The sequence below is a fragment of the Hyla sarda genome, chromosome 2, assembly GCF_029499605.1.
Source record: "Hyla sarda isolate aHylSar1 chromosome 2, aHylSar1.hap1, whole genome shotgun sequence".
NCBI lineage: Eukaryota > Metazoa > Chordata > Amphibia > Anura > Hylidae > Hyla > Hyla sarda.
The window spans coordinates 305,072,933-305,099,010 of NC_079190.1; the positions used below are offsets into that span (position 1 = coordinate 305,072,933).

Genomic DNA, 26,078 nt, shown 5'->3' on the forward strand with positions numbered 1-26,078 from the left:
CTTAGGCCACAAGCTTAAGGCAAGGACCTGCAAGGTAATATTTTCTGAAATATAACCTGTATCACGAGCCACACCAGAGAGGCAGCAGGAGATTTGGGAGGTAAACAAGTGACTCAGAAGCTGGTGTAGGAAGGAGGGGTTTGGGTTCATGGAGAACTGGGCCGACTTCGCTGTCGGATACCGACTCTACTGTAAGGACAGGCTGCACCTCATTGGGGAGGGTGCAGCTGTGCTTGGGGAGAAGATGGCTAGTAGGGATGAGGCGTGTTTAAACTAGGAAATGGGGGGGGGAGGGAACCTACACCATAGAGGTGGAAGATAGTGTAGCTAGAGAGGGGGGACTTATTAATGTACCTGGGGGTGGAGCGGAGGGAGGGGTTAGATTAGTTAATAGGGATAGGCTTCATAGGGGGAAAAAAACATACACCATTGAATTGCATGTTGACTAATGCCAGAAGTCTGTCCATTAAAACTGACAAACTGGAGTTGAGAATGTCTGAGGAGAATTAAGACATAGTGGGTATAACAGAGACTTGGTTGGATGATAGCGGTGACTGGGCGGTCTACATACAGGGTTATAGTCTATTCAGGAGCATCGGACAAAACGGAAAGGGGGAGGAGTTTGTGTTTATGTAAAGTCCAGTCTGAAGGCCGCACTGCGGGAGGATATATGGAAGGGAAAAGATAATGTGGAGTCATTATGGGTAGAAATATATAGAGATTTAAAAGAAAATTTGATAGGGGTTTGCTATAAGCCACCAATCATAATGGAAGAGGCAGAAGATGAATTACTGAGGCAAATAAACAAGGCAGCAAATCAGAATGAGGTGATAATAATGGGGGACTTTAACTATCCTGATACAAACTGGGAGACTGAGACCTGTGAAACTCATAAAAAAAACAGGTTTCTTACTATAGTTAAAGACAATTATCTGTCCCAAATGGTGGAGGGCCCAACAGAGGGGGTGCCCTACTAGACTTAATATTAACCAACAGACCTGACAGAGTAACTAAACAAAGAACTTTAGGAAGGCAAAGTTTGATCAATTCAGAGAAGCCCTTAACAATATAAAATGGTATAATGTCCTAAAAAACAAGAATACTGACACTAAATGGGAGACTTTTAAGGATATTTTAAATTCTCACTGTAAAAGGTATATACCTTATTGGAATAAAAGGGTCAGGAATAAAAGAAAACCAATATGGATGAATAAAAAAGTTAAGGGGGCAAAAAAATTACAAAAATATAGTATTTACACAGAATAGGGCAATTTTACATACTGACTTTGTTAAAAAGTCTGATTTTTTTTTAAACCAGCACAATAATAGAAAAGCATGTAACCATGGGGATCATTTTAATCGTATTGACTTACAGAATAAATAAAATATGGACTTTTTTAAAGTGTACTCCTTAAAAATGACACTCCCCAAAAGCTGCAAAATTGTGGTATTCTTTTTAATTTCCCCACAAAATAATATTTTTTTTGGGTTCCCTGTACATTTTATGGTAAAATGAACAATGTCATTAAAAAGTACAATTGGTCACGCAAAAAAACCAAGCCTCATATGGGTCTGTGGATGGAAATATACGAGTTAAGACTCTCAGAAAATGAGGAGGAAAAAATGAAAGTGCAAAAATAAAACCTGGCTGTGTCCAGGGGGGTTAAAATATTAAATCACACCCCCACTCCCCATTTCTAAGATGTAAATATACACTGCTCCCTATGGCAGCCCCCCCCCCCCCCCCCCCCATCATTTCCCCTGGTACCGTCTACTCTCCTATGTTTGTTGAGCCCATAGACAACAAACAAACTTACTATGTATCTTCCAAGACCTGGGATGACTCCTATTGGCTTGGAGTCCTGATGATGTCACCAATGGTCCTAGAAGATCCAAAGTAAGTATGTGTGCTGTCTATGGGCTCTGTGCAGCCCAGACAGCTTTCAGGCTATATTCTCACTACTGTATTTTGTCGCGATTTGCTAAGTGTAGTAATAGCACAGGGATAATACACACAGTAAAGTCACAGTACAGGGATAATACACACTGTGATGCAGGGGTGTGTAAATAAAAAAAAAAAACTACTTGTCCAAGGGACTAAAACGGGAGCACAATTTACTTGTCCCTTATGACAAGTCACTTGTACTGGTACACAAAATAATTTCAACCAAAATGGTATGTCAATTAGGTCTATTAACCATTTTGTAACTTCCGGAGGCTTCCTTTTCTACGCAGTGCATTTTTTTTTTAGTAAAACAACATGTTATCTTTATTCTGTAGGTCCATGCAATTACAATGATACCCAAGTTGTATAGGTTGTATTTAAATTTCCAACATAAAAAAAACTAACTTTTTGTACAAAATAAGTATGCTTAAAATGTAAACTTTTTTGATCCCTATAACTTTTTTTTTCTGTATTTTTTACTTTTTGTGCCGTGATATGTCGTTTTTATCGGTACCATTGTGGTATTGATCAGCCTTTTTGATCAATTTTTACGGTATTTTTTTCTGTGCTATAAAGTGATTTTTAAAAAAAACGCAATTCTGGGGTTTTTTATTTTATTTTTTTACACTTTGGGGACTTTTAGGAGGAATTATTCCTCATACAGATCAATGTAGTTCCATAGAACTGATATGTGTTCTCTGTGTTTGATTGATAGAGCCTGCTGCCCGGTATGACACGGGCTCGAGTCAGGAGTGTGTGTCCTACACCGTTAATGGCACAATGCACGTCATGGGTCATTAGTAAGTCATGGATCCCCAAATGGAACCTTACCCTGCTTGCCCGAAGCAGGGCTACATGCCTAAAGAATTCACACAATAATGTCACAGTACAGGGATAATATATTCCATGATGTCACAGTACAAGGATAATATACACAGTGATGTTATAGTATAGGGATAATACACACAATGATGTCACAGTACAGTATGTTGACTGTTATTCTTCGTATTGAGCATGATGGAACACAGTGGACCATGCCCCAGATGTTTTAGGTCCCTAGCAACGTCCCTGACCCATGGTAACTAACAGCTCATTTAATGCGCTTGTGGATTTTTTAGACTTATTCCCACTAAAATAAAGTGATGTCAAGTATCCCTGGTTGTCAGTAAATGCCTTCCAGTGTTAAAATGCACATGGAGGTACTTCCTTTTTGGGAGTAGCAACAGCTTTTGTTTTTCAATATAGTTAAGAATAAGCTTTTGTATTAAAAGATGAAAAAATTATCCCTTTTTTAGGGATCATGGTTTGTGTCTGATAGTATTCAGAGTACAGCAGGAGGATGCGGACTAGTAAGAATTGTAGGAGCCTCCGGACAGCAGGTGTTTCAAAAAGTTTGGTTTTTCAAATTTTGACAGGCAGCCCAGGCCTGGCCTGAGTTAGCAGCAGCAAGGGTGATGGTGGACTAGTAGTGGTGGACAGTAGTAGCCTGCGGACGGCTGTGAGGGACATATGTGTATAGAAGCGCTGCAGGGGGACAGTTATATATCACTATATATCTGTCCCCCTGCAGCGCTTCTATACACATATGTCCCTCACAGCCCTATCTGTGAATAGTATACTTTCAGCCCCGCATCTGCTGGCCGGTAAGCGGGTGGCATTGTGCTGCCTTTCCTGGCCAGCAGTGTGATGTGCTGCTGATAGCATTCAATTCACAGATAGCGCTGCAAGGGTATTTATGTATGCGCTCGCTGGGGGGACATATGTAAGCGCAGCGGGGGGCATTATACATAGCTAGCGCAGCGGGGGGCATTATACATATAGCGCTATATGTCTGGCCCCCCACTGCGCTAGCTATGTATATTGCCCACTGCTGCGCTACCTATAGATCTTGCCCTCCTGCAGCGCATAAGGGCAGTCGGGGAACGGAGCGCAATGCTTCCCCGGCTGCCAGTGTAGTGAAACATTACAATCCTCGCTACTGACTTTAAAAATCCCGCTGAGAGCACTGAATGGCCCCTCGGCCATTCAGGGCTCCCCAGCGGGGTATTTAACCCTTTAACGACGCAGGACGTATATTTACGTCCTGCACCGGCTCCCGCGATATGAAGCGGGGTCGCGCTGCGGCCCCGCATCACATCGCGTCGGTCCCGGCGCTCATCAATGGCCAGGACCCGCGGCTAATACCACACATCGCCGATCGCGGCAATGTGCGGTATTAACCCTTTAGAAGCGGCAGTCAAAGCTGACTGCCGCTTCTAAAGCGAAAGTGAAAGTATCCCGGCTAGTCAGTCGGGCTGTTCGGGACCGCCGCGGTGAAATCGCAGCATCCCGAACAGCTTGCAGGACACCGGGAGGGCCCTTACCGGCCTTCTCGGTGTCCAATCGACGAATGACTGCTCCATGCCTGAGATCCAGGCAGGAGCAGTCAAGCGCCGATAACGCTGATCACAGGCGTGTTAATACACACCAGTGATCAGCATAGGAGATCAGTGTGTGCAGTGTTATAGGTCCCTATGGGACCTATAACACTGAAAAAAAAAAGGAAAAAAAAGTGTTAATAAAGGTCATTTAACCCCTTCCCTAATAAAAGTTTGAATCACACCCCCTTTTCCCATAAAAAAAATAACAGTGTAAATAAAAATAAACATATGTGATATCGCCGCGTGTGGAAATGTTCGAACTATAAAAATATATTGTTAATTAAACCGCACGGTCAATGGCGTACGCGCAAAAAAATTCCAAAGTCCAAAGAAGCGGATTTTGGTCACTTTTTATACCATTAAAAAATGAATAAAAAGTGATCAAAAAGTCCGATCAAAAAAAAAGTCATACCGATAAAAACTTCAGATCACGGTGCAAAAAATGAGCCTTCAAACCGCCCTGTACGTGGAAAAATAAAAAAGTTATAGGGGTCAGAAGAGGACATTTTTAAACGTATATGTCACGATTCGGCTGGCAGGAGGTGGATCCTCTGTGCCAGAGAGGGATTGGCGTGGACCGTGCTAGTGGACCGGTTCTAAGTTACTACTGGTATTCACCAGAGCCCGCCGCAAAGCGGGATGGTCTTGCAGCGGCGGTAGTAACCAGGTCGTATCCACTAGCAACGGCTCAACCTCTCTGACTGCTGAAGATAGGCGCGGTACAAGGGAGTAGACAAGAGCAAGGTCGGACGTAGCAGAAGGTCGGGGCAGGCAGCAAGGATCGTAGTCAGGGGCAACGGCAGGAGGTCTGGAACACAGGCTAGGAACACACAAGGAAACGCTTTCACTGGCACAATGGCAACAAGATCCGGCGAGGGAGTGCAGGGGAAGTGAGGTATACATAGGGAGTGCACAGGTGAACACACTAATTAGACCAACTGCGCCAATCAGTGGCGCAGTGGCCCTTTAAATCGCAGAGACCCGGCGCGCGCGCCCTAGGGAGCGGGGCCGCGCGCGCCGGGACAGGACCGACGGAGAGCGAGTCAGGTACGGGAGCCGGGGTGCGCATCGCGAGCGGGCGCCAGCCGCATCGCGAATCGCATCCCGGCTGGAGGCGGTATCGCAGCGCACCCGGTCAGTAGATCTGACCGGGGCGCTGCAGTAGCGAGGGTGTTGCGAGCGCTCCAGGGAGGAGTGGGGACCCGGAGCGCTCGGCGTAACAGTACCCCCCCCCCCCCCTTGGGTCTCCCCCTCTTCTTGGAGCCTGAGAACCTGAGGACCAGACTTTTGTCTAGGATGTTGTCCTCAGGTTCCCAGGATCTCTCTTCAGGACCACAGCCCTCCCAATCAACCAAAAAAATTTTTTTCCCTCTGACCGTCTTGGAGGCCAGTATCTCCTTCACGGAGAAGATGTCAGAAGAACCGGAAACAGGAGTGGGAGAAACAAGTTTGTGAGAGAAACGGTTGATGATGAGTGGTTTAAGGAGAGAGACATGAAAGGCATTGGGAATACGAAGAGAGGGAGGAAGAAGAAGTTTGTAAGAGACAGGATTAATTTGGCACAAGACTTTGAAAGGACCCAGATAGCGTGGTCCCAGTTTGTAACTGGGGACACGAAAGCGGACATATTTAGCGGAGAGCCATACCTTGTCTCCGGGAGCAAAAATGGGGGGAGCTCTTCTTTTCTTATCGGCAAACTTTTTCATGCGAGATGAAGCCTGTAAAAGAGAATTTTGGGTCTCTTTCCATATGGTGGAAAGATCACGAGTCACTTCATCTACAGCGGGCAAACCAGAGGGCAAGGGAATAGGGAGGGGGGGAAGAGGGTGACGGCCGTACAGCACGAAAAATGGGGATTTAGCAGAAGATTCAGAGACTCTGAAGTTGTACGAGAATTCGGCCCAAGGTAGAAGATCTGCCCAGTCATCCTGGCGGGAGGAAACAAAATGCCGTAAATAGTCACCCAGGACCTGGTTAATTCTTTCTACTTGCCCATTGGATTGAGGATGATAAGCAGAAGAGAAGTTTAATTTAATCTTGAGTTGTTTACAGAGAGCCCTCCAGAATTTTGACACGAATTGGACACCTCTATCCGAGACGATCTGCGTGGGCAAACCGTGAAGACGAAAAATGTGTACAAAAAATAGTTTTGCCAACTGAGGCGCTGAAGGAAGACCAGGAAGAGGAATAAAATGTGCCATCTTGGAAAATCGATCAACGACCACCCAAACAACAGTGTTGCCACGGGATGGGGGCAGGTCTGTAATAAAGTCCATACCAATCAGAGACCAAGGCTGTTCGGGGACAGGCAGAGGGTGAAGGAGACCAGCAGGCTTCTGGCGAGGAGTCTTATCCCGGGCACAGACAGTACAGGCCCGCACAAAATCAACAACATCCGTTTCCAGAGTCGGCCACCAATAGAAACGAGAGATGAGTTGCAAGGACTTTTTGATGCCCGCATGGCCTGCGAGGTGGGAGGAGTGACCCCATTTGAGAATCCCGAGACGTTGGCGTGGAGAAACGAAGGTCTTCCCTGGAGGAGTTTGCCTGATGGAGGCTGGAGAAGTGGAGATCAGACAGTCAGGAGGAATGATGTGTTGCGGAGAGACCTCTACTTCCGAGGCATCCGAGGAACGAGAGAGAGCATCGGCCCTAATGTTCTTGTCGGCAGGGCGAAAATGAATTTCAAAGTTAAAACGGGCAAAGAATAACGACCACCTGGCCTGGCGAGGATTCAGCCGTTGGGCAGACTGGAGATAGGAGAGATTCTTGTGATCGGTGTAAATGATAACTGGAAATTTTGATCCCTCCAGCAGATGCCTCCATTCCTCAAGTGCCAATTTAATGGCCAGTAGTTCTCGATCCCCGATGGAATAGTTCCTCTCTGCCGGAGAGAAGGTCCTAGAAAAAAACCCACAAGTGACAGCATGCCCGGAAGAATTTTTTTGTAGAAGGACCGCTCCAGCTCCCACTGAGGAGGCATCAACCTCTAATAGGAAGGGTTTAGATGGGTCAGGTCTGGAGAGCACGGGAGCAGAAGAAAAGGCAGACTTGAGCCGTTTAAATGCGTCTTCCGCTTGGGGAGACCAGGACTTAGGATTGGCATTCTTCTTGGTTAAAGCCACGATAGGAGCCACAATAGTGGAAAAATGTGGAATAAATTGTCTGTAATAATTGGCGAACCCCAAAAAACGTTGGATAGCACGGAGTCCGGAGGGGCGTGGCCAATCTAAGACGGCAGAGAGTTTATCTGGGTCCATTTGTAGTCCCTGGCCAGAGACCAAGTATCCTAGGAAAGGAAGAGATTGACATTCAAACAGACATTTCTCCATTTTGGCATAGAGTTGATTGTCTCGAAGTCTCTGAAGAACCATGCGGACATGCTGGCGATGTTCTTCTAAGTTGGCAGAAAAAATCTGAATATCGTCCAGATACACAACAACACAGGAATATAAGAGATCACGAAAAATTTCATTAGCAAAGTCTTGGAAGACGGCAGGGGCGTTGCACAGGCCAAAGGGCATGACCAGATACTCAGTGTCCATCTCTGGTGTTAAATGCAGTTTTCCATTCGTCCCCCTCCCTCATGCGGATGAGATTATATGCACCTCTTAAGTCCAGTTTGGTAAAGATGTGGGCACCTTGAAGGCGATCAAAGAGTTCAGAGATAAGAGGTAGGGGGTAGCGGTTCTTTACCGTGATTTTATTAAGTCCGCGGTAATCAATGCAAGGACGTAGGGAGCCATCTTTTTTGGACACAAAGAAAAATCCAGCTCCGGCAGGAGAGGAGGATTTGCGGATAAACCCCTTTTTTAAATTTTCCTGGATGTATTCAGACATAGCAAGAGTCTCTGGGGCGGACAGAGGATAAATTCTGCCCCGGGGTGGAGTAGTGCCCGGGAGGAGGTCAATAGGACAGTCATAAGGCCTGTGAGGAGGTAGTCTCAGCTTGCTTTTTGCAAAATACGTCAGCATAGTCCATATAAGCCTTAGGAAGACCGGTTACAGGGGGAACCACAGGGTCACGGCAGGGAGTACTGGGAACCGGTTTAAGACAGTCCTTGAAACAAGAAGTACCCCAGCTCTTGATCTCTCCTGTGGACCAATCAAGGGTTGGAGAATGGCGTTGAAGCCACGGTAGTCCAAGGAGAATTTCGGAAGTGCAATTGGAGAGGACCAAAAACTCAATTTTTTCGTGATGAGGTCCGATTCACATTAGGAGGGGTTCCGTGCGGTAACGCACGGTACAGTCCAATCTTTCATTGTTAACACAATTGATGTAGAGGGGTCTGGCGAGACTGGTCACCGGGATGTTGAACCTGTTGATGAGAGAGGCCAAAATAAAATTTCCTGCGGATCCGGAATCCAAGAAGGCCATAGTAGAGAAGGAGAAGGTAGAGGCCGATATCCGCACAGGCACAGTAAGGCGTGGAGAAGCAGAGTTGACATCAAGAACTGTCTCACCTTTGTGCGGAGTCAGCGTACGTCTTTCCAGGCGGGGAGGACGGATAGGACAATCCTTCAGGAAGTGTTCGGTACCGGCACAGTACAGGCAAAGATTCTCCATGCGGCGTCGTGTCCTCTCTTGAGGTGTCAAGCGAGACCGGTCAACTTGCATAGCCTCCACGGCGGGAGGCACAGGAACGGATTGCAGAGGACCAGAGGAGAGAGGAGCCGGGGAGAAAAAACGCCTCGTGCGAACAAAGTCCATATCCTGGCGGAGCTCCTGACGCCTTTCGGAAAAACGCATGTCAATGCGAGTGGCTAGATGAATGAGTTCATGCAGGTTAGCAGGAATTTCTCGTGCGGCCAGAACATCTTTAATGTTGCTGGATAGGCCTTTTTTAAAGGTCGCGCAGAGGGCCTCATTATTCCAGGATAATTCGGAAGCAAGAGTACGGAATTGGATGGCGTACTCGCCAACGGAAGAATTACCCTGGACCAGGTTCAGCAGGGCAGTCTCAGCAGAAGAGGCTCGGGCAGGTTCCTCAAAGACACTTCGAATTTCCGAGAAGAAGGAGTGTACAGAGGCAGTGACGGGGTCATTGCGGTCCCAGAGCGGTGTGGCCCATGACAGAGCTTTCCCAGACAGAAGGCTGACTACGAAAGCCACCTTAGACCTTTCAGTAGGAAACTGGTCCGACATCATCTCCAAGTGCAGGGAACATTGTGAAAGAAAGCCACGGCAAAACTTAGAGTCCCCATCAAATTTATCCGGCAAGGATAGTCGTAGGCCGGAAGCGGCCACTCGCTGCGGAGGAGGTGCAGGAGCTGGCGGAGGAGATGATTGCTGAAGCTGTGGTAGTAGCTGCTGTAGCATCACGGTCAGTTGAGACAGCTGGTGGCCTTGTTGCGCTATCTGTTGCGACTGCTGGGCGACCACCGTGGTGAGGTCGGCGACAACTGGCAGTGGAACTTCAGCGGGATCCGTGGCCGGATCTACTGTCACGATTCGGCTGGCAGGAGGTGAATCCTCTGTGCCAGAGAGGGATTGGCTTATACCGTGCTAGTGGACCGGTTCTAAGTTACTACTGGTATTCACCAGAGCCCGCCGCAAAGCGGGATGGTCTTGCAGCGGCGGTAGTAACCAGGTCGTATCCACTAGCAACGGCTCAACCTCTCTGACTGCTGAAGATAGGAGCGGTACAAGGGAGTAGACAAGAGCAAGGTCGGACGTAGCAGAAGGTCGGGGCAGGCAGCAAGGATCGTAGTCAGGGGCAGCGGCAGGAGGTCTGGAACACAGGCTAGGAACACACAAGGAAACGCTTTCACTGGCACAATGGCAACAAGATCCGGCGAGGGAGTGCAGGGGGAAGTGAGGTATACATAGGGAGTGCACAGGTGAACACACTAATTAGACCAACTGCGCCAATCAGTGGCGCAGTGGCCCTTTAAATCGCAGAGACCCGGCGCGCGCGCCCTAGGGAGCGGGGCCGCGCGCGCCGGGACAGGACCGACGGAGAGCGAGTCAGGTACGGGAGCCGGGGTGCGCATCGCGAGCGGGCGCCAGCCGCATCGCGAATCGCATCCCGGCTGGAGGCGGTATCGCAGCGCACCCGGTCAGTAGATCTGACCGGGGCGCTGCAGTAGCGAGGGTGTTGCGAGCGCTCCGGGGAGGAGTGGGGACCCGGAGCGCTCGGCGTAACAGTATACATTTTCCTGCATGTAGTTATGATTTTTTCCAGAAGTACGAAAAAATCAAACCTATATAAGTAGGGTATCATTTTAACCATATGGACCTACAGAATAATGATAAGGTATTATTTTTACCAAAATATGCACTGTGTAGAAACGGAAGCCCCCAAAAGTTACAAAATGGCGTTTTTTCTTCGATTTTGTCACACAATGATTTTTTTTTTCCATTTCGTCGTGAATTTTTGGGTAAAATGACTGATGTCACTACAAAGTAGAATTTGTGATGCAAAAAATAAGCCATAATATGGATTTTTAGGTGGAAAATTGAAAGGGTTATGATTTTTAAAAGGTAAGGAGGAAAAAACGAAAGTGCAAAAACGGAAAAACCCTGAGTCCTTAAGGGGTTAAAAATGAAAGTAAAACACGCAAACGATCTACATCACAGGGTTGCTAACCATGCCGCCCACTCCCCTGGTTAATAACTTCTGATCACATTGGGTCTCAGAAGTGAGACCCCGTGCGATCAATCCCTCAGCCCCTGTACTACAATCCCCATCATGGTATAGACTTTGTTCCATGATGGGGGTAGTAGTACAAGCACTAATCTAGCCTCCCAGCCTCCTGCAGACTCCCCAGCCAGGGAACTACTACTCCCATCATGAAAAGAAGTCTGTTCCATGATGGGAGTAGTAGTAGTCCCGGATGCAGGAGTCTGTAGATGAAAAACTGATGCAAACGGATGCCACTAAATAGCACCCGTTAAAAAATGGTCCATTTTGGAAGCAATAATGGACAAAATCTAAACGGGGGGGACAACGGCTATGTGAACTTAGCCTAACACACAACTAGAAAGATATATCAATAATATTTACAAAAACTGTGTTAACAGGGCAAATGCGTGTCACTTGCACATAATTTTTACTTTGTTGCTATCACACAATTAAGAAGATAACGTGTTTAAGAAAAACAATTTTATTCAAGAAAATTGTGTCAACGGATCAGATGCGTGTCTCATGCACACACTTTTTACTTTGCTGCTATCATACAACTAGGAAGATATAATACGTATTTGATGGAGCCAATAATATTCATGAAAACTATGTTAACAGGGCAGATGCGTGTCACATGCACATCCTTTTTTTACTTCACTGCTATTTACCAACTATGAAGATAAAGTCCCTCATTTACTAAAGTCCAACCAACTCTTTTTCTCGGTTATTGCGCCAAAATTTTAGTCGCAACGTCTGTGCGACTATGCGACCACATTTTAGTCGCACAACCAACACTTTAGAAAACAGAGTGGGTTTTTTTTCACTCTGAAATGGGCGTGTTTTATGCAAAAATGGGCGTTTTACAGACAAAAATAAATAAATACTCGGAGTACTTCCAAAATCACTCGAGAAAAAGTGTGAGTTTGCCTCACACAATAACCGACAGCCAAGGGACTGTTTGCCATTGTGCTTTTTTTCTGAAAGTAACTTGTTTTATAACCTGAAAACATTTTGTACAGTTCAACACTTTTATGAATAGAATATTGAATGCTTTTGTGATAGTTAATGTTTATATATATTTTTTTCTTTTTAACACATTTGCAATATTAGGTTTAAATCAATTTAACACCCAAGCTGAAAGACAAGGATAACTTTTGTAATGTTTGAAAAATTATAACACATGAATACTTTTGATTCATGGAAACATTTTTAAACAAACAAGTCTAAACCATTTTGACTCACACAACAAATTTCTTTAGTTCGGAGTTTGTGTGACACAATTGACTAGTGTGACACAAAAAAAACGTGTGAAACAAAAATAACCGACATGTGCGACAGAATAGTAAATAAGCCTGAAAAAAAGACGAGTGATATTGAAAACACTTCAGAATAAATGCTCCACTCTTAGTAAATCAGGGCCAAAATGCGTGTTTCATCGAACCAGGAAAATAAACATACAGGGCCTCATTTACTAAGAGTTTCGGGTTTTTACTAGTGGGAAAAGTTTTTCAGACATGTAGGATTCCTCTCTATTTGCTATTGGGAAAAGTCGGGAACATTTTCTGACCAGCTTATTCTAGGTTGATATTTCCAGCCATTTACCCACAGGATTTTCTGTGAGTTCCATAGTAAATCGTCCGGGTTGTTAAACAACGCCCCTTTTTGACCGGACACGCCCCCTTTTGCAACAGACCACGCCCCTTTTCGGGTTTGTCAGATTTTTCTGGCGCAGACATGTCTCAGACAAAATAACCAGACAAAAACTGGTTGGTTTCAGCTTAGTAAATGAGGCCCACAGTGTCTTTATAAGGCTGTTGCGTTTTAATTGCACACATTTACATTCTGTAAGTATACCTTTACAAAGGCTTACTGGGCTTTGTGTTCCACTATTAAGCTTATGTATGAATGGACAGGAGGTCCCCCTAAGATCAGGCCACACACAGAGGCTAAGAATGATCACTTCTTTGCTGTGGATCCATGTATTGCCCCTATAAGATTTGTGCACTGCAGTCAGGTTAAGGATTCTGGCTCCAGGATAAGGATTCTGGCTCCTATTCACACATCCTATCCTATCTCTCTGTGTATTCCTGTGACCTGATCTCTCTCTGTCTGCTGTTTTCACTGCAACGCTGGGACTGGCTTGTGAGCCTTTACCTGTGTAAAACTCTGCTCCCACCTTGCTTTCTCATATGGCCTTTGAGCTGATCTGAGATGACACTTAAACCAGCATGAGCTGACACTTAAATCAGCATGTGATATGCTGGTCACCCTAACGTCATGTCACCTTCCTCTGCTCCTCTAGCTTCCTCTGGGTACCAAAACGCCTTGTTTTTCAGGCTTTCACCGTTTGCGAAAACCAAACGAGTAAAAGTTCAAAAGTTTGGCAAAGTATGGAAAACTAGAAATTCGGGTCAAATCTGGGTTGACCGTGCTCATCTAAATCAACACTACTGTTTAGAGACTTTCCTTTGCAATTTTTGCTTTAGAAGCTTTTTCAAAAATTGTTGAGGTATACCATAGTCTGGGTAACATTTTGCAGTGGTCATGCATTTTTCATGCCCAATTGTCACACAGTTTGTCGCAAAGCAAGTTTGTAGCAACTCTACACCAGCCCTGACCTGGCTTAACCCTTTAAGGACCCTTGACGTTCGCGTACGTCATGACACCCTGGTACTTAAGGACCCATGGCGTACGCGTACATCATGGAGAATTCTGGCCCCAGCCGCATGAGGGGCGGGGATCGGACTGGGATGCCTGCTGAAATCATTCAGCAGGCATCCCATGCAAACGCCCGGGGGGGGGGTCATCAGCCCACCCCCACATGTCGGCTATCTCGGAAAATTGCAAGTGAATTCACACTTGCGATTTGCACGATTCCGGGTCATTACGGGTCTATAGTGACCCAGAATATAAGGGGGATTGCGGTTGTCTAAGACTCCCCAAGATCCTCCTCAAGGGATAGGAGTTAGGTGGCAGGGGTGCCACCCCTCCTATCCCTGCTATTGGTCGCCAGAAGCGACGACCAATAGTAGATCGGGGGCGGGGGGGTTAACTTTCGTTTTCCCAGTCCTGCCCACCCACAATAGGCGGGGCAGGACGGGTAAACCGACAGGGACCGGCGCCGTAGATCCACTTACCCATCCGGAGGCAGCGGGCGACGGAGATCGGCAGGCGACGATGTCGTGCGGCTGGATCCTACGGAAGCCGGTGAGTTGCCTAGCAACATCTGGAGGGTACAGTTTGAGACCACTATACAGTGGTCTCTAACTGTAGCCCTCCAGATGTTGCAAAACTACAACTCCCAGCATGCTCAGACAGCTGTTTGGGCATACTGGAATATGCAGTGGTCTCTAAACTGTATCCCTCCAGATCTTGCAAAACTACAAGTCCTAGCATGTCCAAACAGCTGTTTGCGGTCTGGGCATGCTGGGATTTGTAATTTTGCAACATCTGGAGGGCCACAGTTTTGAGATCACTTTGCAGTGTTCTCTAAAACTGTAGCCCTCCAGATGTTGCAAAACTGCACATCCCAGCATGCCAAAACAGCTGTCTCGGCATGCTGGGAGTTGTAGTTGCGTACCTCCAGCTGTTGCATAACTACATCTCTCAGCATGCCCTTCGGTGATCAGTACATGCTGAGAGTTGTAGTTTTGCAACAGCTGGAGGCACACTGGTTGGAAAATACTGAGTTAGGTAACAGAACCTAACTGAATGTTTTCCAACCAGTGTGCCTCCAGCTGTTCCAAAAGTACAACTCCCAGCATGCACGGTCTATCAGTACATGCTGGGAGTTGTAGTTTTGGAACAGCTGGAGGTTTGCCCCCCCCCCCCCCATGTGAACATACAGGGTACATTCACACGGGCAGGTTTACAGTAAGTTTCCTGCTTCAAGTTCGGGCTGCAGCTAATTTTTCGCCGCAGGTCAAACTCCTAGCGGGAAACTCGCCGTAACATGCCAGTGTGAATGTACCCTAAAAACACTATACTACACTACACTAACAGATAATAAAGGTTAAAACACTACATATACACCCCCTTACACTGTCCCCCCCCCCCCCCCCCCCCATAAAAATTAAAAATGTATTGTATGGCAGTGTTTCCAAAACGGAGCCTCCAGCTGTTGCAAAACAACAACTCCCAGCATTTCCGGACAGCCACTGACTATCCAGGCATGCTGGGAATTTAGCAACAGCTGGAGGCATCCTGTTTGGGAATCACTGGCGTAATATACCCCTATATGTCCACCCCTATGCAAACCCTAATTTAGTCTACAAATGCACATGGCGCTCTCTCACTTCGGAGCCCTGACATATTTCAAGGAGACAGTTTAGGGCCACATATGGGGTATTTCCGTACTCAGGAGAAATTGCACTACAAATTTTGGGGGGCTTTTTCTCCTTTTACCCCTTATTAAAAAGGAAAAGTTGGGGGCTACACCAGCTTGTTAGTGTAAAAAAATTAAAAAATTTACACTAACATGCTGGTGTTGCCCCATACTTTTTATTTTCACAAGCATTAAAAGGAGAAAAAGACCCCCAAAATTTGTAACACCATTTCTCCTGAGTACGGAAATACCCCATATGTGGGCGTAAAATGCTCTGCGGGTGTACAACAAGGCTCAGGAGTGAGAGCACACTATGTACATTTGAAGCCTAAATTGGTGATTTGCACAGGGGTGGCTGATTTTACAGCGGTCCTGATATAAACACAAAAAAAAATACTCACATGTGACCCCATTTTGGAAACTACACACCTCACGGAACGTAACAAGGGGTATAGTGAGCCTTAACACCCCACAGGTGTTCAATGAAAATTCTTCAAAGTTGGAAAAGTGAAAAACAAGGATGGAAAAGTGAAAAACAAAACAAAAACATTTTTCACTTAAATGCTGGTGTCACCCAAAATTTTCATTTTCACAAGGGAAAATAGGAAAAAAAAGCCCCCCAAAATTTGTAACCCCATTTATTCGGAGTAAAAACATACTCCATGTGTGGATGTAAAGTGCTCTGCGGGCGAACTACAATGCTCAGAAGTGAAGGAGCGCCATTGGGCTTTTGAAGAGAAAATTTGTCCAGAATTGAAGGACACGTGTGTTTACAAAGCCCCCATAGTGCCAGAACAATGGACCACTCACATGTGACCCCATTTTGGAAACTGCACCCCTCACATAATGTAATAAGGGGTACAGTGAGCATTTATGCCCCACAGGTGTCTGACAGATTTTTGGAACAGTGGTCGGTGAAAATGGCCCACTGTTCCAAAGATCTGTCAATCGCCAGTGGGGTGTAAATACTCACTGCACCCCTTATTTAATTCTGTGAGGGGTGTAGTTCCAAAATAGGGTCACATGTGGGGGGGTCCACTGTTCTGGCAGCACGGGGGACTTTGTAAATGCTCATGGCCCCTGACTTGCATTCCAAACAATTTTTTTCCCCAAAGCTCAGTGGCACTTCTTCTCTTATGAGCAATGTAGTGCGCCAGCAGAGCACTTGACGTCCACACATGGGGTATTTCCATACTCAGAAGAGATGGGGTTACAAATTTTTGGGGGGCATTTTGTCCTATTATCCCTTGTAAAAAAAATTAGATTTGAGGGAAAACTAGCATTTTAGTAAAAAAAATAATAAAATCATTTACACATCTAACTATAACGAAAAGTCGTCAAACACCTGTGAGGTGTTAAGGCTCACTGGACCCCTTGTTACGTGCCTTGAGGGGTGTAGATTCCAAAATAGTATTCCATGTGCTTTTTTTTTTTTTTTTTGCTGCTCTGGCACCATAGGGGCTTTTTAAATGTGACATGTTCCCCCCCCCCTCCCCCCCAAAAAAAAAAATAAACCATTTCAGCAAAATTTGCTTTCCAAAAGCCAAATGTGACTCCTTCTCTTCTGAGCATTGTAGTTCACCAGCAAAGCATTTTACATCCTAACATGGGGTATTTCCTTACTCAGGAGAGATGGGGTTACAAATTTTGGAGGGCATTTTGTCCTATTTTCCCTAGTAAAAATTTAAAATTTAAGGGGAAACTAGCATTTTATTAAAAAAAAATTAAAAAATCATTTACACATCCAACTTTAACGAAAAGTCGTCAAACACCTGTGGGGTGTTAAGGCTCTCTGGACCGCTTGTTACGTGCCTTGAGGGGGTCTAGTTTCCAAAATAGTATGCCATGTGTTTTTGTTTTTTTCTCGGTTCTGGCACCAAAGAGGCTTCCTAAATGTGACGTGCCCCCCAAAAACCATTTCAGAAAACTCACTCTCCAAAATCCCACTGTCGCTCCTTCCCTTCTGAGCCCTCTACTGCTCCCGCCGAACAATTGACATACACATATGAGGTATTTCCTTACTCGAGAGAAATTGGATTACACATTTTAGGAAGAGTTCTCTCCTTTTACCTCTTGTAAAAATTCAATAACTGGGTCTACAAGAACATGCCAGTGTAAAAAATGAAGATTTTGAATTTTCTCCTTCAATTTGCTACTATTCCTGTGAAACACCTAAAGGGTTTACAAACCTTCTGAATGTCTGTTTGAATACTTTGAGGGGTGCAGTTTTTATAATGGGGTCATTTTTGGGGTATTTCTAATATGAAGGCCCTTCAAATCCACTTCAAAACAGAACTGGTCCCTGAAAAATTTCGATTTTGAAAATTTTGTGAAAAATTGCAAAATTGCTGCTGAACTTTGAAGCCCTCTGATGTCTTCCAAAAGTAAAAACATGTCAACTTTATGATGGAAACATAAAGTAGACATATTGTATATGTGAAACAATATATAATTTATTTGGAATATTCATTTTCCTTATAAGCAGAGAGCTTCAAAGTAAAAAAAAAAATGCTAAATTTTTTCATAAAATCATGGAATTTTTCACCAAGATATGATGCAAACAAGTATCGACAAAATTTTACCACTAACATAAAGTAGAATATGTCACGAAAAAACAATCTCAGAATCGGAATGAAAGGTAAAAGCATCCCAGAGTTATTAATGTTTAAAGTGACAGTGGTCAGTTGTGCAAAAAATGGCCGGGTCCTACAGTGAAAATTGGCTGGGTCCTTAAGGGGTTAAAAAACTGGCTACAGCTAGCTTTATTAAATAGTTGCACATTTTGGCGCATGGGTTAAAAAGTTGCACATTTTGAAACTTTCAGAAGTTGCAGATAAAGTCACAGAGGAAGCACCATACAAAGTGGAGTACTGAAGTAAGAAATGTGATGAGCACCATGGGGGAGACTTATGATAATCTGTCCAGTGGAAAAGTTGTTTTCGTTTCTTTCATTTTTCAAAGGTCTTTTCAAAAATGAAAGAAGCAATCTGATTGGTTGCTATGGTCAATGCAGCAACTTTTCCTCTGGACATGTTTTGATAAATCCCCCCCCCCCCATATTTATCAGATTCCCTGCACCATTTAATAAATTTGGTGCAGGTACACAGTTTCCACCACACAAATTAACGGGGTCACCTACACCACTCTTGATTAATTCCCCCATTGTCACCATATATATTCCTATTTTAATGCATGAGATAAACATATAGACAAACCAAAGGAGAGGGATAAAGTAGATATGTGGTACCCAAAGCAGAGACCACTGTAACACCCTCCCTAATAGTAATTGACCCCCTAGTATGACTCCAAAACTGAACATAGAAAAATAAGCAAAGAAGCTAAAGGAGTCATTTATACAAATAAAAGAGACTAATTTTATTGATATGCACTAAAATCAAGTACACACATAAAGAGGAAGACAATGCATCATGAAAAGCGGCAAAACCGGATACCCTGCAGTCCAGATGGCAGTAAGTGGGTATTGCACATAAAACAACAATCAAGCAGCATATACAGTGGGGATCAAAAGTTTGGGCACCCCAGGTAAAGGTTTGTATTAATGTGCATAAAGAAGCCAAGGAAAGATGGAAAAATCTCCAAAAGACATCAAATTACAGATTAGACATTCTTATAATATGTCAGCAAAAGTTAGATTTTATTTCTATAATTTACACTTTCAAAATAACAGAAAACAAAAAAATGGCGTCTGCAAAAGTTTGCGCACCCTGCAGAGTTAATATCTTGTACTGCCCCCTTTGGCAAGTATCACAGCTTCTAAATGCTTTTTGTAGCCAGCCAAGAGTCTTTCAATTCTTGTTTGAGGTATGTTTGCCCATTCTTCCTTACAAAAGTCTTCCAGTTTTTTTAGATTTCTGGGCTGTCTGTCACGCACTGCTCTTTTAAGGTCTATCCATAGATTTTCAATTATGTTGAGGTCAGGAGATTGTGAAGGTCATGGCAAAACCTTCTGTTTACACCTCTTGATGTAATCCCCCGTGGATTTCGAGGTGTGTTTAGAATCATTATCCATTTGTAGAAGCCATCCTCTCTTTAACTTCACCTTTTTGCAGATGGCATCAAGTTAGCATGCAAAATTTGCTGAAATTTTATTGAATCCATTTTTCCTTCTACTCGTGAGATGTTCCCTGTGCCACTCGCTGCAATACAACCCCAAAGCATGATTGATCCACCCCCCATGCTTAGCAGTTGGACAGAGGTTATTTTCATTAAATTCTTTTCCAGAACTTTTTTCCAAAATGCATCAGGCTTGTCTATATGTTCATTTGCAAAGTTCAAACACTGATTTTTGTAGGTGAGGACGTAGAAGAGGGTTTCTTCTGATGACTCTTCCATGAAGACCATATTTGTACAAGTATCTCTTTATAGTGGAATAGTGTACCACAACTCCAGTGTCTGCCAGATCTTTCTGGAGGGATTATGCAGTCAAAGGTGGGTTTTGAATTGTTTTTCTCACAATCCTGTGAGCTGTTCTGTCTGTTATTTTGAAAGTGTAAATGATGGAAATAAAATCTAACTTTTGTTGACATATTATAAGAATGTCTAATCTGTAATTTTAGAACCAAATGACCCTAGGGCAGAAAGGGGCCCTTATTATTGTCAAAAACCTAACCCCAGGGCAAAAACCCGGGGTACAAAAAACCCTTTAGAATCAACCCTTTAAAAATTAACTTTTATTGTATACATTTAAATCTCTGCTTAGTGCCCCCAATAGGTCAAAATACTCTCAGGACGGACCCTGTATACTGTGAATGTATATGGAGTTAACACTCCCTTTCCTTAAGTGGTATGGCTCTGCAGTGCCATCATTATAAGGTCCGAATCTATAATTTGATCCCTTTTGGAGATTTTTCCATCTTTCCTTGGCTTCTTTATGCACATTAATACAAATTTTTACCTGGGGTGCCCAAACTTTTGATCCCCACTGTATAGACAGAGACACCAGTCTACATGGTAGCAGCATAATAAATAATTGTAAATAAGTAAAGTGTATAAAGTGCAGAATACAGAATAAGTAAGGTGCTGTGTGCTGGCATATATAAATTTGTATATCAGTGATAAAGTGCATAGTATAACAAAAGTAACACATGATACCCACAAAAAGACTTGGAGGTCACAGGGATACTGCAGGGACCGGGTTGCCGCCACTCCAACGTGCGTTTCGGCACGCTGACCTTCGTCCGGGAGTCTGTTTTAATTTATGTCTATTTTAATGCTAGTATGATAGTATAGTAAAAAAAAACATAGTAGGCAAAAGTCTTAAAGGAAAACTGTGATATGTTTTCTCCCACACTATCCACAGGTACCGATGGATAGTGCAGAAGATGCTGAACATTTTGAGTCCTACCTTGCCTGGATGTGCTGCGCCGTTCGCCCGTTATAGCAGTTTTTCTGTATATTTAAATTAGCTGCTAACTGGCATGCGCGGGATTACTGCCTTTATCTGGCACTGTGACGTAACCGCTGCCCGGCTAATGAATATTCATATAATGTCTTACACTCTCCTTCTCATCCTGGCCGATACTGCGCATGTGCGGGATTTCCTACTATACCCGGAAGCGGTCTTCAGCGCTGCTTCATTATATTGCTAATAGATGGTAGGCCTTCAACCTTACTCCAGCGCTGCTCCGGACTAATGATGCAGCGCTGAAGACTGCTTCCGGGTATAGTAGGAAATCCCACACATGCGCAGTATCTGCCGGGATGAGAACAGAGAGTGTAAGACATTATATGAATATTCATTAGCCGGGCGGTGCTGCAGGCCGTGCGGCGGTTACGTCACATTGCCAGATGAAGGCAGTAACCCTGCTCGTGCCAGTTAGCAGCTAATTTAAATATACAGAAAAACTGCTATAATGGGCGAACGGCGCAGCGCATCCGGGCAAGGTAGGACTCAAAATGTTCAGCGTCTTCCGCACTATCCATCGGTACCTGTGGATAGTGCGGGAGAAAACATATCACAGTTTTCCTTAAATTTTCCACAATCGCCCTTCTAATCTTCAATCTATTTTGTCCCCATCTCATGTTTAAAATGACGCAAGTAAACCCATTCAGTTGAATTTAAAAGGTGCTTCAAATATAGTGGTGACCGTTGTTGGCCTTTTATAAACCAAACAAAGGAAAACACTGGTTTAGTGGATAAATCTAAATCTAAAATCCAATCATTTATTACTTGTAGCACCACCTAGTTTGTCTATTTCATTCTCTGCAAAATTTGCAATCATGGCTATGTGGGTTGCATCAAGAGATGTATGAAAAGTAAACTTCGGGAACATATGTATGCTGCCATTTAAATCTAACCATTTTGTTCAAGTACATGCTGGGGATGTTAGCACACTTATGATCACTGGTATCAAGAGGGTTACTTACCCAGTTTGTAGGGAGGACAGACATGCTAAGTTACTAAATAGAGAGGGATTTTGGATAAGAATGTTGGACATCTTTTACCACAAAGGGTTGAGTCATAGGCTGGACATGAACTATTAACTTTTTTTTTATTATTATTTTTATTTTTTATGTAGCGGTTATTTTAAGTCACTGAGTTGCCACACATGTTGGGAGGTGTGGTTTTCTCTTGGTCTATGTAAACCTACGAAACAGTACTCCCGACATCTATGCGAAGGAGGTTAGGCCTACTTTTATGTAGTGCGGCTTAACTCACTGTCAGCCTTACAGCTATCTCCATACAGTTTGCAGGGATGTTGAAACAGTTGGCCATGCCAAGGCTTGCACCTTAAAGTGGTATTCCATGATTTTTTATTTTATTTGACTATGCTACAGAGGCTATAAAGTTAGTGTAGTTCATAAAATGGTGTCTGCACCTGTGCTTCATGGTGGTCTCGAAATTCTTATGTGACTTTTGCCCCTATGTTCATTTTTAACAGCATACAAAATACTGCTGTCAAAGGTTTTCCTAGGTTACAGTGCGGCCCGAGATATTACATCACTAGTCAGGTGATGAAAGGAGCCTGTCTGCTTCGATAGGTGGTGTGACTTCTGGGTGGGAGGGAGATCATTCTGTAAGAATTGTATTTTTGCAACAGCTGGAGGCTCCCTGGTTAGAAAACACTGGACTTTTGCATGGAATGCAGCTCAGTTGGGCTTTAATGGGTGGGGTGGATGATGTGTGGGAGGGAGAAAAGTGACATCACACTTACGAACAAGGAATCATGGGATTTGTAGTTGAAGTGAGGAAACTCCAACTGGAAATAGCCAGTTCACAAAAAGATAGCCACATCATTATGGTAATCTCACAAAATAGCCATTTAGCCTCCAGACAAGCACAGATCCTTCCTAAGCATGTTCATTACTGTCTGGCAGGTAAGTACTAAAATCACCTTATGGTGGATAACCCCTTTAAAGTGACCAGTGTAGTGCTTTAACTAAAGGAAATAGGGGATAAGTGTCATACCGCTGCAGTTGTCCTTTAAGACCAGTGTAAGATGCTATTCTTAAATGGGTACTCCGCCCCTAGACATCTTATCCCCTGTCCAAAGGATAGGGGATAAGATGTCAGATCGCCGCGGTGCCGCTGCTGGGGATCCCCGGTATCCCCGCTGCGGCACTGCGCTATCATTACAGCACAGAGCGAGTTCGCTCTGCACGTAATGAGGCGCAATACAGGGGCCGGAGCATCGTTACGTCACGGCTCTGCCCCTCGTGACGTCACGGCCTGCCCCTTTCAATACAAGTCTATGGGAAGGGGAGGGGCGGTCGTCACGCCCCCTGCCATAGACTTGAATTAAGGGGACGGGCCGTGATGTCATGAGGGGCGGAGCCATGACGTCACGCGGCTCCGTCCCCTGTATCACCCGTCATTACGCACAGAGCGAACTCGCTCTGTGCTGTAATGATAGCGCAGTGCTGCAGCGGGGATCCCTGGGCTCCCCAGCAGCGGCACCGCAGCGATCTGACATCTTATGCCCTATCCTTTGGATAGGGGATAAGATGTCTAGGGGCGGAGTACCCCTTTAATAAATTCACCCTAAAAGTGGGAAGTCTTTGGCAGCAAGTTCTTTGTGAGGCAACATAAGCAAGAAGAATGCCCCTGTAAAACTAACAGGAAATTCTGCACCTAAAAATCCATATGAGGGCTTATTGTTTGCGCCACCAATTCTACTTTGTATTGACATCAGTCATTTTACCCATAAATCTACGACGAAACCTAAAAAAAAATCATTGTGCTACAAAATTGAAGAAAAAACACTATTTTGTAAGTTTGGGGGGCTTCCATTTCTACGCAGTACATTTTTCGGTAAAAATTACACTTTCTCTTTATTCTGTAGGTCCATACGATTAAAATGATACCCTACTTTTATAGGTTTGATTTTGCCTTACTTCTGGGAAAAATCATAACTATATGCACGAAAATTTATACGTTTAAAATTGTCATGTTTGGACCCCTATAACTTTTTAATTTTTACGTGTACAGGGTGGTATAAGGGCTCATTTTTTGCACCGTGATCTGAAGGTTTTAGCGGTATCATTTTTGTATTGATCACACCTTTTGATCGCTTTTTATTCATGTTTTCATGATCTAAAAAGTGACCAAAAATACGCTATTTTGGACTTTGGAATTTTTTTGCGTGTACGCCATTTACCATGCAGTTAAATTAATTATATATTTTTATAGTTCGGACATTTACGCATGCAGCAATACCAAATATGTTTATTTTTATCATGGTTACATATTTTTTATATGGAATTTGGGGGGTGATTTAAACTTTTAATAATGTGTGTGTTTTTAAACTTTTCTTTTTATTTTTTAACTTTACACTTTTAGTCTCCTTAGGAGACTTTTAGGAGGAATCATTAGATACCTCATACAGATCAATGTGGTTTCATAAAACCACACTGATCTGTGTGCTCTGCGCTCGATTGATAAAGCCTGGTCCTGCCAGGCTTTATCATTCAGAGCACAGGAGCTGGCAGTGAAAGAGAGGTAAGCCCTCCGGCTACCTCAGCATTGGGGGGGCGATCCACCCGCCGCATGTCGGCTATTAACAGGAATCAGCTGGGGGCCACGCGGTATGAAGGGGGCTCGAGTCTGGAGCCGGCGTCATACACCGCTTGCCATATCAGGACGAGTCGGCTCGTCCTTCGTCCGCAAACGGTTAAAGGAATTAACATTGATAAAACTCTGTTTTGTTTGTAATATTTCAGAGACATAACCATCTTGTGTGGGAAGTAACTGATAAGCTTATGTGCCTCTGGGGCAGTATCCACCCAAAAATTTACCACTTTAAGTGACAGAAAAGTTTTGTAAATTTTTACTAGTCTGCACTTGTATTCTTTCAGAAGATCACCCACCCTACAGGTTAATTTACTTATTTAACCTACAGTTACTTATTTAAGGGCTTAATAATAACAACAAGCATAGGTATTGTAAAGATTTGTTCCTCCCCCCCCCCCCAACAATAGAGGTCTATGAGGTTTAAAACTGAAATCTTGAAAGTGTAATACCCACTTGTCATTTTCAGGTAATATTTCAATTACTCTGTCAGTTGTGTTGCTTATATCTCGATGTCTCCTTCTCATTTCTCGTTTTTGTTCTTCTTCATCATCTTCAATCCACTGTTTTGCAAGCCTATAAATGCAAAAATGTAAGCAATTTAGAAGGTTTGGTACTATGTTTGGTATTAAAAAAAAATTGGAATAAGTTACTGAAGTAAGTCTAATTACGAATTTCAACAATGTACCGTATTTATCGGGGTATACCACGCACCAGCCTATAACACGCACCCTCATTTTACCAAAGATATTTGGGTAAAAAAAGTTTTTTACCCAAATATCCTTGGTAAAATGTGTGTGTGTGTGTGTGTGCATGTGTATACCCCGATACACTGTTTCTGACCCTGCAGAAGCCCCCAGGAAAGGCTGGGGGAGAGAGGCCGTTGCTGCCCTCTTCTCTTCCCCTGCCTTTCCTGGGGTCTAGAGCCCTGCTGCCGCCGCTTCTCTCCCCCTGGCTATCGGCGCTGCTGCCCCATTGCCTCCCCCATCCCTGATTTTATAATAACCTGTTGCCGGGGTTGGGTCCGCGCTGCTTCTGGCTCCGGTGTGGGGTCTCCTGTGTCGTTGCTATGCACTGCGAGGCGCAATGACGAGTGACCTCTTCAACGCAACGTCACTCTTCATTGCGCAGCGCATAGCAACGCAGGAGACGCCACACCGGAGCCAGAAGCAGCGCGGACCCGACCCCAGCAACAGGCAATTATAAAACCGGGGATGGGGGAGGCAATGGGGCAGCGGGGAGGCAATGGGGCAGCGGCGCCTGCAATGGGGCAGCGGCGCCGACAGCCAGGGGGAGAGAAGCGGCGGCAGCAGGGCTCTAGACCCTGGGAAAGGCAGGGGGAGAGAAGCGGGCAGCGACGGCCTCTCTCCCCCTGCCTTTCCTGGGGGATTCTGCGGGGTCAGAAAAAACGGGGATGGGGAGGCAATGGGGCAGCGGCGCCGGAAGTCTCTGGACCCCAGGATAGGCAGGGGCAGAGAATCGGGCAGCGACGGCAGGTCTCTGGACCTGCAAAAGCCGCTGCAGTTCATTGATTGAAAGCGCCCGCTTTAAATCATTGAACTGCAGCGTCTTATCGGTGTATAACACGCAGATAGACTTTAGGCTAAAAATTTTTGCGTGTTATACGCCGATAAATACGGTATCTTTTTGTTCTGCACCTTATAGGTGAAACATTTAAAACCTTTTGTTTTACCTGTTCAACTGATTTTCAGTCATCACTATTTCAATCATCGCT

The 26,078-nt window shown here is 44.6% G+C and overlaps 1 protein-coding gene across 1 annotated transcript in view; it reads right to left on the reverse strand.

Moving 5' to 3' along the window:
• LAD1 (ladinin 1) overlaps window positions 1-26,078 on the reverse strand; it is a 190,973-nt gene that overhangs the window by 115,036 nt on the left and 49,859 nt on the right. Inside the window, exon 2 of the mRNA XM_056557618.1 lies at window positions 24,800-24,919. Within this exon, the coding sequence (XP_056413593.1) occupies window positions 24,800-24,919 (120 nt within the window). The remainder of the gene's footprint in view (window positions 1-24,799; window positions 24,920-26,078) is intronic.